Source organism: Oratosquilla oratoria, chromosome 27, assembly GCF_046742065.1.
Source record: "Oratosquilla oratoria isolate Oo_2021 chromosome 27, ASM4674206v1, whole genome shotgun sequence".
Taxonomy (NCBI): domain Eukaryota; kingdom Metazoa; phylum Arthropoda; class Malacostraca; order Stomatopoda; family Squillidae; genus Oratosquilla; species Oratosquilla oratoria.
The window spans coordinates 56,382,120-56,397,643 of record NC_134803.1 but is presented as its reverse complement, the minus strand read 5'-3'; the positions used below and the strand labels follow the sequence as shown (position 1 = coordinate 56,397,643).

At 44.0% G+C, this 15,524-nt stretch overlaps 1 protein-coding gene across 10 annotated transcripts in view; it reads left to right on the top strand.

Annotated features, from left to right (window-relative positions):
• Positions 1-15,524, top strand: part of LOC143040098 (uncharacterized) — a 426,287-nt gene that overhangs the window by 166,350 nt on the left and 244,413 nt on the right. For all 10 annotated transcript variants that reach the window (XM_076210786.1, XM_076210787.1, XM_076210785.1 and 7 more), the window contains 5 exons: positions 2-211; positions 371-1,174; positions 1,820-1,993; positions 2,325-3,119; positions 3,238-5,793. In XM_076210786.1, the coding sequence (XP_076066901.1) occupies positions 2-211; positions 371-1,174; positions 1,820-1,993; positions 2,325-3,119; positions 3,238-5,793 (4,539 nt within the window). The remainder of the gene's footprint in view (position 1; positions 212-370; positions 1,175-1,819; positions 1,994-2,324; positions 3,120-3,237; positions 5,794-15,524) is intronic.

Here is a 15,524-nt window from a genome sequence, read left to right as displayed (position 1 = left end):
GGTTCGTGACAAGCTGGACACGGTCAAAGTTGTCTCCACGCGCTTGACTGAAGGTCAGCATATGTTGGGCGTTTTAGCGGAAGCCTTCACGCGCGCCCTTAACCTCACGCCAGTCGAACAGCAGGATGCCCTTCGACTAGAATTCACTCGACTTCGCAATGAGTGGGACAACTTCAACATCGAACTTAATTCGACATTGTCTAAGATAAAGGTGAGATTCTTAGGTTTTGTAGAATCACATTTAGATGTTTTGTTTTAGTGTTTAAGCTTCTTGACTTTTTTCATTGATATACAACTTCTCCCTTGGCGAACAAGTGAGAGGAATTGCAATGATGACAGACAATAAGTCTTTTTATTTGGTTCCTTGCAGAGCGCCGTGAATCGATGGGAGGAGTTCGGAGAGTCTCGATCTCGCTTAGATTCATGGCTAGCAGAGCTAGACGAAGTATTAGTAGAGACAGCCGACTCCCGTGGTGAGGTAGCCGAGATGAAGACACTCCTCGAGCGTTACAAGCACGTCTCCCTCCAGATCCTTGAGAAGAAGCACGAAGTCGATAACTTGATGTCCGAGGCCGAGGAGTTTTCAGAACGGTCCTCAGATCCTTCCATCCTGTCCTCGGTGCAGGAAACAGAGGCCAAGTGGCAGAGGCTTAATACCAGATGTAACGAGATTCTCACCAGTCTGGAAGACGAGATCCAGGACTTCAGTGAGTACCAAACGGCGCTGCAAGACACCGAGAAATGGCTCTTGCAGATCAGCTTCCAACTCATGGCCGAGAACTCGTTGTACATCTGTAATCGCGAACAGACCGAAGAACAAATCGAGAACCACAGGGAGCAATTGGAGGAAATCACCGAATACCAACAGAGTCTGGACGATGTCAAAGCAAAGGGTCATCGTCAGATCGACCGTTACATCGGGACCGTTCCGTCGATCCAAGACAAAATTGAGAGACAGCTGCACAACATCCAAGAGAGTTACAACTCTCTTCTTGGAACCGCCAAACACATCGAAAAGCGCCTCAACGAATCTTTGTCTAAGTTCGAAGAGTATGAGGTTACTTTAGCTTCCATTCAGAAGAACCTTGAGGAATGGGAACCACTCATTACGGAAGAGAGTGATACGACCATACAAACGATGGGAGAAGCCAAGTATCACCTAGAAAGTACAAGGGTAAGTGCCTGTTTCAACTCTTATGGTCGAAGAATATCATTAACACTAAGTCTCAGACATGGTTATGTAGCATTGCAATATTATCTGGCTTTGCATGACGCTGCTGGACAATTTTATTCAGGTGTGGGATGGATTCCTGACAAACGGCGTCTAAATAGATCAAGGCACCGTTTTTGTCTCGAGCCAATCCTTCAACAGAGTAAAAATCACCTGGCGGTGTTAGTCGAAGCAAAAATTTGTTGTTGTTGTCAATCCTTAGACTGTCTGGCCGAGCAGTCCCATGCCTGGATTGGGTTTTTCCCACAAATCCCTTATGGAGTATATGTTGTGTTGTTCTCTGTAAGGGATTTGTGGGAAAACCTCGTTCCAACCATGGAACTGCTCACCGTAATGAAGTAGTTGACATGTTAGCTGACCCCTAGAGCATTAACTTTTAACGACATAAAAGGTCCTCCAAGCTTAGAAAACAACAAAATAAAAATAAATGCTGCTAGCTGAAATAATAGTGTTAATTATGTAGAAATCGCCACTATGCCACACAATATGCAGTAAAAGGTTAAGATACATGATTATACAAAAAGCTATATAATTTCCAAGAATCAAAAGCTCCTGGGTAGTTTGAGAACGTGTACTCTTTCTTTGCAGTCGTGGCATAGCAAACTTTTGGGTGAGAAGTCGCGTTTGGCCTTCGCTGTCCAAGCTTGCGATGCGGCCACCGCTTCCATCTCACGACCTGGATCGCCGCAGGACATCATTTCGCAGTCGATCCCCGAAAAGGAACTTGTGGTCAGAAGCAAACTAGAGGACCTCGTAGACCAGGTTTGTACACTGGCTGTTGTTTATGAGGGAATCATTGATATGAATATTAACGTTTAGTATCGGACATGATTATGTCAAGTTGCATTGACCTCTTTGTTGTCGTGACATATTCCACGGTCTTTTGTACCGGCAGATATCAAATGCTTTTATCCAAGAGGTGAACTTAGCATAGAGTGGCATTGACCCTGTTTCATAGTTAAGCATTTCATGTCGCTTTAATTCTTTTCACATCAGTTCAGTCACCCAAGTAAAGTAGTTCCAGTGTCCATGTGTGAGAAATGTTGAGACTCTCATTAGGTTACCATCTATTTTTTCTCTCTCTCTTCCATAGGTACAAACTCGAGTTACCGCCATTAGCAACACTGTTAATGAGCTAGAGGATCTGAGTCGCCAGAAGGTGTCTATAAGGAAGTGGGTGGACGAATACCACATTCTCGTTCAAGAATTCAAGGATAGACCAGCAAAACTCCGGTCAGAAGCAGCCACACTCGAGATGTCCCAGATGGACGAACTACGGTCCAAGATCGTGGAGAAGCAAAGCATTTTGGACGAGCTTGAAATCAAGCAGATGAACCTTGCCCCCGACATGGCCGATTCCGACATAAGGGAACAGATGAACCGTCTCGAGGAGGAAGTAACCAGTATGATGGATGCCCGAACGATCGTCATGCAGCAGGTCGAAGAGTACCGAGGTAAACTGCAAGCTGTCTACAGTTGGTTTGACACCATCATCAAACAGCTGGAGAAGTGCGACAAGAGCGACAACCTGGACTCGCGAAGAAAGGCGGAGGAAGTCCAGCAGCTCTGGACTCAGTTCGAGGACGCGCGCACCAACATGGACGAACTCAAACAGAAGGCAGGTGAAGTGATGCTCGAGCTTTCCAGTCTCGACATCCAACAAGTGGAAGAACAGTTGCGGTCGGTGGAGAAGAAGTACGCGGACTTGCAGAAGCGAGTAGGAAAGAAGATGCAAGTGATTGAGATGACAAGGAAAGGTTACGATGACGCTAAGGCCGATATCGTCAATCAGCAGGTTTGGGTGCAGAAAAAGATGGAATACCTCAAGGAACTCCCCACGCTTGGTTATACCAGCAAAGATGCTGAAACTAGACTTCAGAAGGTCACGGTAAGGAAGATGTCTTTCTTCTTCTTCTTCTTCTTCTTCTTCTTCTTTTCAAATTCATTGAATATCAGGTTTTCACTTACTTGTTTTATCTACTCAATCCATGTTTATACTATTTCAGGTGGTTCAGAAGGAGGTATCAGCCAAGAGATTACTCTTGACTCAACTTGAAAAGGCGACAGAAAATCTACGCGGCGATGTGGAACCTTTAGAACTCGAGAACCTAGAGAGCTTGCTTGCCAAAGTTATTCAAGAGCATGGCACATTGCAGTCTAAGGTACAGGCGGATAGGAATGATCTCATTGTATCCTTAGAAGAGCGAAGAAGCTTTGAACAGACACTTGAACAAGTACGAGCTGGAATTAAAGCAAAGGCGGATGAAGTTGTCTGCCCTGATACCTTACCCCTCAAGACTGACCTGGCTGAAAGGGTGGTCGAGAAGTACAAGAGACTTGATGCTGAATTGAAACAGTACTCTGAGGTGAACATAGCTGGAGTCAAACGACAGGGCAGCGCCCTGTTCAAAGACTGCAACGAGGATGAGAAAGATAACCTTCAAGACATTCTTCGAGAAGTGGATGATAACATGAATAATATACGCCAAACAATGTCAGGAACTCTTAACAGACTAAACAATCTTTTGGAAGGACGTAAAGATTTCGAGCGGGAGGTGGATCTCGCACAGAAATGGCTCCATCAAGCCGAAGTCACCCTGCAGACAGATGTCAAGAGTCTCAACAATGCCGAGGTATTGGCAGAGCAACTCAGTAAGTTGGAGGACCTGGAAGACGAGCGTGATGAGGCCAGTGGTCGGGTTTCCAGCATCTCCAATATGTGCGCAGACCTGATTACGTATCTCAACGACTCTGATAAGTTTGCTCTCGGAGAGATTGTGCGCGATCTCCGGGACAAGACGACCAGAGTTAGTTCTTCCATTGGAGACAAGACAGAACAAGTCCGCAACACGATTACCCAACAGAGGCGTAACAAGGAGTTAGTTGTCCAAAGTGTACAACAGCTGTCCGAGATTCAGAAGATCATAAGGACTCTCGACAGGCCTGTTGGACGCAAAGTAGAAGACGCACAAAACCTCTTGCAATCCTACCAAAACGCTCTGAACAAGCTTAACAACTTCCGCAAGCAGTCGAATGTACTTCAAAAGTCATCAAGCACTAACATGGGAGAAATGCGTGACATGCTCCAAGAACAACAAGATATTGCCACAAACCTTGAAAAGCAGATCGCCCGTACTCGACAACAGATCCTCGTACGTCAGCAGTATGTTGCCCTTGTAACAGAGATCACAGGCTTCATCAAACGCTGCACAACCGTGATCAAGGACGTCGAACAGACAGGCCAGACGGTGACAGACAAAATCCGTAAGTACGGTGATGTCACGAACCGTATTCAGGAGTCCGAGGCTCTTCTCACGTCAGCCCTGGACAAAGGCACTACCATCGCCGATGAAGGCTCTGTCGAAGATCGAAATGCCGTTATGGAACAACTGCAGTCACTCAAGACTATGCTTAGCGGTTTACGCCGTGAGGTGGATCGACGCCAGCAGGAGCATGAGGTCTCAGCAGAAAGTCACAAGAGGATCCACATTGAACTCAATATGACAATGGAATGGCTTCTTGAACAAGAATCTGAGCTCAAGACTCGTCCACTACTCACACTTGAAGTCGACAGTGCAGACGAAGAGTTAGAAACTCATGAGGAGCTTGCTTCCGACATCGAAGAACAATTAAAGAAAATCCGAGAGATTCAACAACGAGCCAAGAAGGAAAGCGGTCTTCCTTATACTCTACAAGAAAGACTCTCTGAAGCTAACATGATAGTAACAACTTTCCCATTAGAACTTGAGAGCAGGCTGAAGTACCTGAAGGATGCAAAGATGCTGCGCGAAGATTACGAGGACTTCACTACAAAGATCCGCACCTGGATCAGTGAGGCTCGCAAACGATTGCAAGGCACTGACAATGTAGACTACGACAATGTTCGCACAGAACTCGAAGACCACCTTGCTCACTTCTCGAGTGAAAATATCATCAGAGAATCTTTGCAGCAACTGGGTAAGACCGCACAGAGAATCGTCCCCTCTCTTGCCAGTGAAGACCAAGAGGAACTTAGTGAAGATCTACAAAAAATCACAAAGGATTTGGATGACGTTGTTAAGTCCTCTCGTGACCATAAGTCTCACTTAGAGAAGAGCGTCCGCCTGGCCTACGATTACCAAGTTCTTCAGGAGAAGGCGAAGACACTCATTGGTAGTGTATCGAGCAGCGAAAGTGAACAACCGGACACAGCCATCAATGTGGCGGCACTGAGAGCTAACTTGCAGAGAATTGACGAAGAAAGAACAAATCTGAATAAGAAGGCCTCCGTTATCACAGATTTCACGGAAAAGGCAAAGGAGCTCTTAGAACAAGCCGAACGCTCGAGCCACAAGACCATCAGCAGTCAGTTATTGGAAGTTACACGGGAATGGAAGGCTGCCTTGGAGGGTCTTGGAAGAAGACGCCAGGCGCTGACGACTCTCATTGGTCAGTGGGAAGAGTATGACGTTGCCATTCGAAGTCTTGAAGCTGGACTGAATACTCTTGAACAGAGGATTAATGAATTAGACTTAGAATCCTGCGACAAGACTAAGCTCGACGACTACAAGGAAACTCTTGAGGTAAAGTACATTTACTTTATTGTTGTTGTTATTGTTATTATTATTATCATTATTATTGTTATTATTATTATTGTTATTATTATCATTACTATTATCATTATCATTATTATTATTATTATTATTATTATTATTATTATTATTATTATTATTATTATTATTATTAATGATAATAATAATAATAATAATAATACCACTGGAAGTGAGTATTAATGGAGAGAAACTGGAAGAAGTGGATAGTTTTAGATAATTGGGTGCGAATGTGGCAGGAAAGGGAGGAGTGAAGGTGGAGGTAGAATGTAGAATGTGATAGGCGAGTAAATGCCTTGGTAGATTAGAAAGTGTAATGAGAAATTGATGTTTGGGAATGGATGCTAAGAGGAGATTGTATGAATTGGCGATTGTGCCGACAGCACTGTATGGAGCAGAAACATAGAACACAAGAAAGAAAGAGAGAATGAGTTTAAATGTGTTTGAGAAGAAATGCCTGAGAAGTATGGTAGGGGTTACTAGGTTGGATACAGTGAGAAACGAGGAGGTATGATAGCGAGGATGGAAAAGGAGTTGGGAGATAGGGTTGATGAAAGAGTATTGGAATGGTTTGGACACATGGAAAGAATGAGTGAAGAAAGACTAGTGGTAGAGATGTGGAAGGAGTGAATATGAGGGGGCGACCTAGGATGAGATGGATGGATGGGGTAAAAGGGGCTTTGGGAAAGAGTGGAATGTCTGTTGAGGATGGACGGGAGAGGACAGAAGACGGGTGAATGGAGAATGGTTGTATATGGATGATGTGATGCATGAGTTGGAATAGGTAGGGGATAGGGGGTGAGGGAGTATATGTGAGAAAAATGTAACGCAACCCGAAGGTATTTTCCCCCATCGTCTCCTTTTCTGCATGAGGGGACAGAGAGGGGGGTCGCCGATTTAATGAAGTGGCCTTGCTGTGGATGTGCTGTGTCTTGTGACACTGCTTCTGACCCAAGGCAGTGGACAAGATGCAAGGATGACCCGTCAACCAGGAGGTGCCAAGAAAAGAGGGAGGGAAGAGGGTGGAGGGGAGTGGAGTGTGATAGGGATGGAATGGGTGGGAGTGGTCTTTATGCCTTTGTTTTTTGGCTACCTCCCTTATAAGGGGGAAAAAGTCTTTGGTATATGTATGTATTATTATTATTATCATTATTATTATCATTATTATTATTACTATTATTATCATCATTATTATTATCATTGTTATCTCTAATGTTATTACTGCTATTATAACTATTATTGTTGTTGTTATCATATTATCATCTAGATGGATAGAGTGAGAAACAAGATAAGGAGGCGAGCGCGGGTGGAAAAGAAATTGGGAGATAAGGTTGATGAAAGAGTATTGGGATGGCTTGGACACATGGAAAGAATGAGTGAAGAAATATTAGTAAATGAAGTGTGGAGGGCAGAGGTGGATGGAGTGAACATGAGGGGGCAACCAAGGATGAGATGGACAGATGGGTTAAAAGGGGTGTTGGGAAAGAAGGGGGTGTCTGTTGAGAAAGGAAGGGAGAAGACGGGGTGAGTGGAGAATGGTTGTGTATGGATGATGCTGTGATGAATGGAAGGGGGTAGGTGGGGGATGGGGTGGTTAGGGAATAAGTGAGAATGAAATTTTGACAAAGCCCGAAGAGATTTCTCCACGTCTTCTCTTTTTCTGTATGAAGGGGGCGGAGAGGGGGGTCCTCGATTGAATGAAGCGGCCTTGCTGTGGAAGTGCTGCGTCTTGCCGAATTGCCTCTGACCCAGGGCAGTGGGCAAGATGCAGGGATGACCCATCATCCAGGAAGAGCCAAAAAAGAGGGAGGGAGGGGTGGTGAATGGGAATGGAGTATGTGGGGATGAAATGGGTGGGAGTGGATTTATGCCTTTTGACTTAAGCTGCCTTTATAAGGGGGGAAAGCCCCTTGGTATATGTATTATCTTTATTATTATTATTGTTGTTGTTGTTGTTGTTATTGTTGTCATTATTATCATTATTATTATCGTTATCATTATCGGTATTTTTATTCTTAATAATAGTAGTAGTATTGTCACTATTATTTAGGTTCCTCTGACCACATACATAAACCACATTTACATAACCGATACAAAGCACATCAGTACAGTAAACACCAAAGTAGTGACATGTGTACGCTAGAGATAACTCGTAATGGATTCGACGAGGATAGAACTTGGACGTGTGCGTGCATGTGGGTGTGCTGGGGAGAAGAGAGTGTATTTTGGGTGCAGGGGGGGGGGGGGCCCAGGGTACGAGCCTGCCGGCCCAGCAGTGGCCCGTGGCCCGTGCGGCCCGTGCGTAGTGGGCCCAGCCAAACGGAATGCGGACACACAAGGACAGGCGATGAGGCGGCCAAGTAGCCAAAACTGTGGTATTTCATGTACATAGCGTGGCACTCGATGTGTGTGTACACGTGACGTGTGTGTGTGTATACGTGACGTGTGTGCGTTCGTCCATAAGTGCGTGCACGTACACACGTACACACATAAAACGTGAGAGGAACACTCAGATAGGACATAAAAATTGAAGCGAGGGATAAGTTGAAAGAAGACACAAATAAACCAAATGTTATAGGCGAGCGAAGAATTGGAATTGAGCGGAGTGCATTTTCTGCATGGTGAGAGATATAAGAAAGCTCTGAAATTGTACTTTCAGGACTCAAGAAATCTGTGAAAACAATACACATCAGGAACAAAATTCTCTGCATTTGGACGATTGGCCATGGTAACTTATGCTCAAAGCTTCACGATTTGCAGAATAAAAAAAGAAAAAAAAAAGAAGAAGGAAAAAAAACAGACATACATGTAGTATCTGTAGTATAGGACACGGATCAAGAGAACAATACAAAACCTCACTAAACGCTGTAGCAGACACACGTGGGGTCATAGAAGAGGCAAAGGAGAGGAAGGCAATAGAAAGAAGGGACAATAGAGGTTGAAAGTAACAAGAATTATTTTTGAGCGAGGAGCCAAACTCTTGGAAATGCCATATATGGAGAAGGGACAGAAATGTATAAAAAGTAGTCATGATGACTTAAAATGCCAATTGGAGACAGAATAGTCAAAGTAGACGCCATGTAAGGATGGAACCTTAATTAGATTACATTGTTCCACTTACTGAAGCGTTTTCAAGTATACAACAGTGTGACATATACTCGAAAGGGCTTCAACAAGAGAAACGTTGTACATTTGATAAATGTTCCAATTTCATATGGTGTCTACTCTGGTCAGAACTCATGATGCCTGGACATTACACGAGAGATCTCATCAAAAAGTATAGAACTGTAAGTAGATAAATAACACTGGTAGAGAAAGTCTATCAATCAGTACAACCATACACAAGGGATTTTGGGGAATAATCGAAACGAGGTGAAGGACCTCATCAGTAAGACAAGAAGGTCAGGGAAACTTTGAAATTAAGGAAAAAGAAAAAAAATAGAAATGAAGCAGAGTCGTTCAACCTAATGACCCAAATTCTACGTAGACAGTGTCTACTGCAAATAATCTGAGAAGGACAAGGGGCGTGACGTCATCTAAGAAATAATTGTCCACTAATAAGAATAATAAAAACATTCCAAGAACAGGTATCTGCCGTTACATACGTGCAAGGTATAATTCCACCCCACCCCCCCTCCGTCTTCTGGAATAAAAAACGGGACGTTATCTAAGGTAGTTTGAGAACTGCTGGTCTAACACAACCACCATTTGCATAGGTCCGTCGTTTAGACCCCCGTTTGTTACGACCATCACCAGGTGATTTCATTCAGTCCCTCACGCTATCTGTGGAGGAAACTCTGGGACGGCCTTGCTGTGGAGAAGAAGAACTCACGACGAGGGGCCAAAAACAACACGTGGTCATAAAATATATACATAGAGACAATGGTTGTACTCACAGGGATGTCTGGGGAATTTGGGTCGCGTGCGGCGTTGGAAATGAAGGAACGAAATTGATAAACATAAGTGAATTCTCGAGTCTTTGGTCATCACAGGAAATGGAAATAGATAGGACGAGGATGTAGAGAAATTGTCGAAGAGAATGGTGAGGTCACCACTCTACATGGAGCATTCACAGGTGCCACTAGTACATATATTGTACTGAAAAAGATAATGTCAAACGTGATGTTCACATGTACGAAAGTATACACCCATGTGCACACGAACACTGGTACACATAACATAAATACGTGTACATACAATGCGCACACACACATATATATAAAAACCCATAGGCAGATGAAAGCATACACCACTTACACACGAATGTACGCACACACGCACACGCACACATTCGCAAACGCACACCCACACAAACAAACACACAAATATACATACACATATATGCACACACACACGCACGCGCACACACATACCCACGCATGCACACACGTACACACACACGCACGCCCATTCACACAAACAATCAAACAAATATAGATACGCACACCCGAACACGCGCACATACACGTGCATACATTCACACACACACACACACACACACACACACACACACACACACACACACACACACACACACACACACACACACACACACACACACACACACACACACACACACACACACACACACACACACACACACACACACACACACACACACATACACACACACACGCACACACAACACACACATGCACACACACACACACACACACACATACACACACACACACACACGCACACACACACACACACACACACATACACACACACACACACACACACACACACACACACACACACACACACTCATACACACACACACACACACACACACACACACACACACACACATACACGCACACACAGACATACACACACACGCGCGCACACCCATTCACACACACACCCATTCACACACACACACACACACACACACACACATACACACACACACACACAGAAACACACACACACACACACACACACAGAAACACACACACACAGAAACACACACACACAGAAACACACACACACACACACACACACACACACACACACACACACACACACACACACACACACACACACACACACACACACACACACACACACACAACCAACCAAACAAACAAGCATACAAACAAAGACAGGTTTCTCAACGGTAAACTTATACAAACAGAACTGGAAGTTGTTTATGACGAAGCCTCAAATCAACCTGAAATAATGGACAAAAGATTCTAATCGGTATTTTGCAAGGAAGTTGATTTTCTGGAGGGGAAGGGGTGAAAATCGAAGTATTTGGTGAAAGAAGTAATAATTGATTGGATGTGAGGAAAATATCAAAGTATGATTAAATATTAATCTGGATACTTATCATCGAATGCAGAGAAAATTCGTAACCTAATTGTGGGGTGATTAGATAATGAAAAATGTTATTGAGGATCTCATCCGTCCAAGACTAGAGTATGCATCAATGGTATGGCCCCCGCAGCCGAAACGAAAACTATGGAAGAGACCGAGAAAATTCAAAGAGCCCTCAAGAAAATTGGTGTCCAGTCTAACAAATAAACCATGTAAGGAAATGTTAGAAATGATGCGACTGTCATCAGTTAGAAATAGGAAAGAGAAATGGTGTAATTACTTTGTTTAAGCTGATGAAAGGAGTGGATAGGATTGACACAAAGGACTTCTTGATGTGGTATGGAAGGGCATCACAGGATTAAGGAAAATAATTGAAGACAAAGTTCGTGAAGGATAGTTATTATTATTATTATTATTATTATCATTATTATTATTATTATTATTATTATTATTATCATTATTATTATTATTATTATTATTATTATCATTATTATTATTATTATTATTATTATTATTATTAATTTTCATTTATTTATTAATTTATTTTTATTCATTTATTTATGTTTTTACGGAAAGTGCCAATTTGTGGAAGAGACTTAAACAGGAAATAGATCCGACCTAAAACCATAAAATATTTGACTAAGCTTGATTGAGACAGACAAGATGCCATAGGAATACTGTAGGTCCTTTCCTATACATTGCATTTAGGGAAATATAATTGGGTAATACACACACACACACACACACACACACACACACACACACACACACACACACACACACACACACACACACACACACACACACACACACACAGATCCATTGATTTGTGGAATAACCTTGAAGAGATTATCAAACAGAGCTGAAGTTACGTTTGATCAAATGGAGATAAAGGGACGGAACCCTGTGAGTGTTGTCGTTATCATACTATGTATTACAGTTAGGTAGAGGTAAATGAATATACACACGTGCGTAGGCATACACAAACATTTTTATTCATACGTACAGTATATATACATACATAACACACACACACACCACACACACACACACACACACACACACCCACCCACACACATATATATATATATACAGTATATATATACATATGCTTCTTGATGAGGCAGTCTCATAAAAGAATAGTCGAAGGTGATTAAGGCTTTGTTCGCACTAGCGGTTTGAGCCGCGCGAAAACCGCGACGGTACCGCATAGCCAAGGAAAAAGCTCCGCGGTTGTGTATAAACGCCTCCGTTGACTAACACTGTAGCTGAACCGCCGCAGCTCAAACCGCGGCGGTTGAAACCGCTAGTGTGAACAGGACCTTAAGATTCGGTTCAACAAACACCGCAGCAACAGGTTTTAGCCGCCCACCCCAGCACCCCGACATTCTCCTTTTCTTGTCTGCTTCGTTATGAGCCAAAGGGTCTCCTCTTAGCAGTGAAGATACCCTCGCCCTACTGGGCAGTGGTATCGCAGTGTATGTACTGAACACAGTCCAAAAACTGTCGCGAGGTTTTGTACGAAGCAAAATGAATCAACAGACGAAAGAAAATGAAATATTTGTCCTGTAACTTGTCCTGTAACTTGTCCTGTAACTATGGTGGTGCCTCTGACTTTTGTATGCAAGCGTTTCTGTACATATCTTCCGGCAAAGACATATTTGGTCATGCACACAAACACACACACGTACGCGCGCACGCACACACACACACACACACACACACACACACGTACACACACACGCACATACACACACGCGCGCGCGCGCGCATGCACACGGCACACTGGTATCGTTCGCAACCGCTAATCCGGTGGCCCGAGTTCGATTCCAGACCACGGCTGAAATTATTTCTGCATCGCTGCACTGCGAGCCGGCACTACAACTCTCGTGGGCAAGGAGCTGTGTGTGTGTGTGTGTGTGTGTGTGTGTGTGTGTGTGTGTGTGTGTGTGTGTGTGTGTGTGTGTGTGTGTGCGCGCGCGCGCGGGGGGAATGAGTAAGGTCATAGCTACCTAGTACCTATAGATCGGGCCATATATGAGCTCTGAGCTCTCACTCGGGAGGGTAATAGCTGTCGATCCCGAGTCCAGCACATGATCCAAGACAGCGGTGAATCACACACACGTTTTAACGATCATTGCGGAAGATATCGCACCCCAGCTGCGTATACACCTGTGAACTGTGGACACGTGTAACTGCGCATGCGCGTGTTGTGACTGTAGTTGTTTGCTTTGAAGTCCTCTCTTCGAGTCCCGCCCCCATGCACACACTCCTAAAGGGCCCTTTACACGGTCAAACAGTTCGACAAACCCAGTTTGTCAGACAAGTGTTTGAAGTGATGCTTGACCGTGTGAATGGGGTATTTGGTCGTCAAACACGTTTGTCGAACGTGTTTGACAACCAAATACCCTATTCACACGGTCAAACATCACTTCAAACACTTGTTTGACAAACCGGGTTTGTCAAACCGTTTGGCCGTCTAAATGCCCCGTGTTGACGCTGTGTTCCCGGCCGCATTGATTCTGTTCTTGCCATGGAAGGACAAATTATTTTACGTGATAAGCGAATCATGACGAAAAAAAAGACACTTTTCGACTTGATTCATTTTAATCTGGCAAAGGTTATCCTCACGACTGTGACTGAGTGGCTGGTTTGTAGTTCATGGGTTGAAGTTGGAATTACAATATTTTTCGTGGTGTTGGTAATGATAATGGTAATGGCGGCAGTGGTGGTAATGGTTATGGTAATGTTGGTACCAATGGTAATGGTGTTGGTGATGGTGGTGGTTGTGCTTGTAGTGGGAGGGGGTAATGGTAGTAGTGATGGTAGTTGGGGATAGTAGTATTGACTATGGCGATGATTGAAATGGTGGTGATAGTGGTAGCAGGTGATGTCAATGATAGTGGTGATTGTGGTGGTGGTGTTGGGGTAGGGAGCGGTGTTGGTGATGATGGTAGTGATGGTGACGGTGATGGTCAAATTAACGATGACGTCACGTGATAACGGTGTAGTTGACGACAACAATAGTGATGATGACAGCAAAAATTATACAGAAACCAACGATAACGACGTTAGGTAACAGAAGTAGAAGAAGTTTCAAAAGCGCAGAGGGATAAAGCCACTCCTCCACACAAAGTATTCTTTGCGTGTCTCCTACACAGAGTCGGCAGGAACAGCTTGAGATGGGCAGATACCCCCCCTCCCCCTCCCCCTCCCCCTCCCCTCCCCCACATTAGGTATTCTGTAGGAGGAAGAGGTCAAGCTTCCTCACTCATTTCCATAGAGGTGGACAAGAAGGAGGAGGAGGAGGAGGAGGAGGAGTTACATGGAGTTACATGTTACATAGAGTTACGTATTACATGGAGTTACATGTTACGTGGAGTTACATGTTACGTGCAGTTACATGGAGTTACATGTTACGTGGAGTTACATGTTACGTGGAGTTACATGGTACGTGCAGTTACATGGAGCTACATGTTACATGGAGTTACATGTTACATGGAGTTACATGTTACGTGGAGTTACATGTTACATGGAGTTACATGTTACATGGAGTTACATGTTACATGGAGTTACATGTTACATGGAATTACATGTTACATGGTGTTACATGTTACATGGAGTTACATGTTACATGGAGTTACATGTTATATGGAGTTACATGAAAGACAAAACGAACAGCAACAGACTCATTGGTCCCTACGAGGCTGGTTTGTTACTTAATCTAAATCTATCTAGAAGTAAGATAATACTAGACGGGGGATTTGTACTCAAGTAAATGTCACTATAATCTATCTAGAAGTAAAACAATTCTAGTCGAGGATTTGTAGTTAAGTAAATGTCGAGGCGTTTTTTTTTTCTTTTTTTTAAACCCCCACAGAGGGAAGGAGAAAGAGGAAAAGGAGAGGAGGAGGAGGAAGGGGAGAAAAAGAAAAAGAGGAACAGGAAGAGGAGAAAAAGGAGAGATAGGAGGAAGAGGAGGAGTAGGATGAGGAAGAAGAGAAAGAGAAAGGGTAGGAAGAGGAAGAAGAAGAGGAGGAAGAAGAAGAGGAGGGAGAAGAGGAAGAGGAAGAGTAAGAAGAGGAGTAAATAGAGGAGGAGGATAAAAAGAAAGAGGAGGAGGAGGAGGAAGAGGAGGGAGAGGAAGAGTGAGGAATAAATAGAGGAGGATAAAAAGGAAGAGGAGGAAGAAGAGGGAGAGGAAGCGTAAGAAGAGGAGTGAATAGAAAAGGAGAATAAAAAGGAAGAGGAGGAGGAGAAGGAGGAGGAGGAAGGGCGTCTAGACTGGATCTAGCAGCAACTGTTGCTGCTGCCAAATGGCGCCCCGGTGGCGCACTCCCCTCCCTCCCTCCCCTCCACTCCCTCCCGACTGCTGCTGC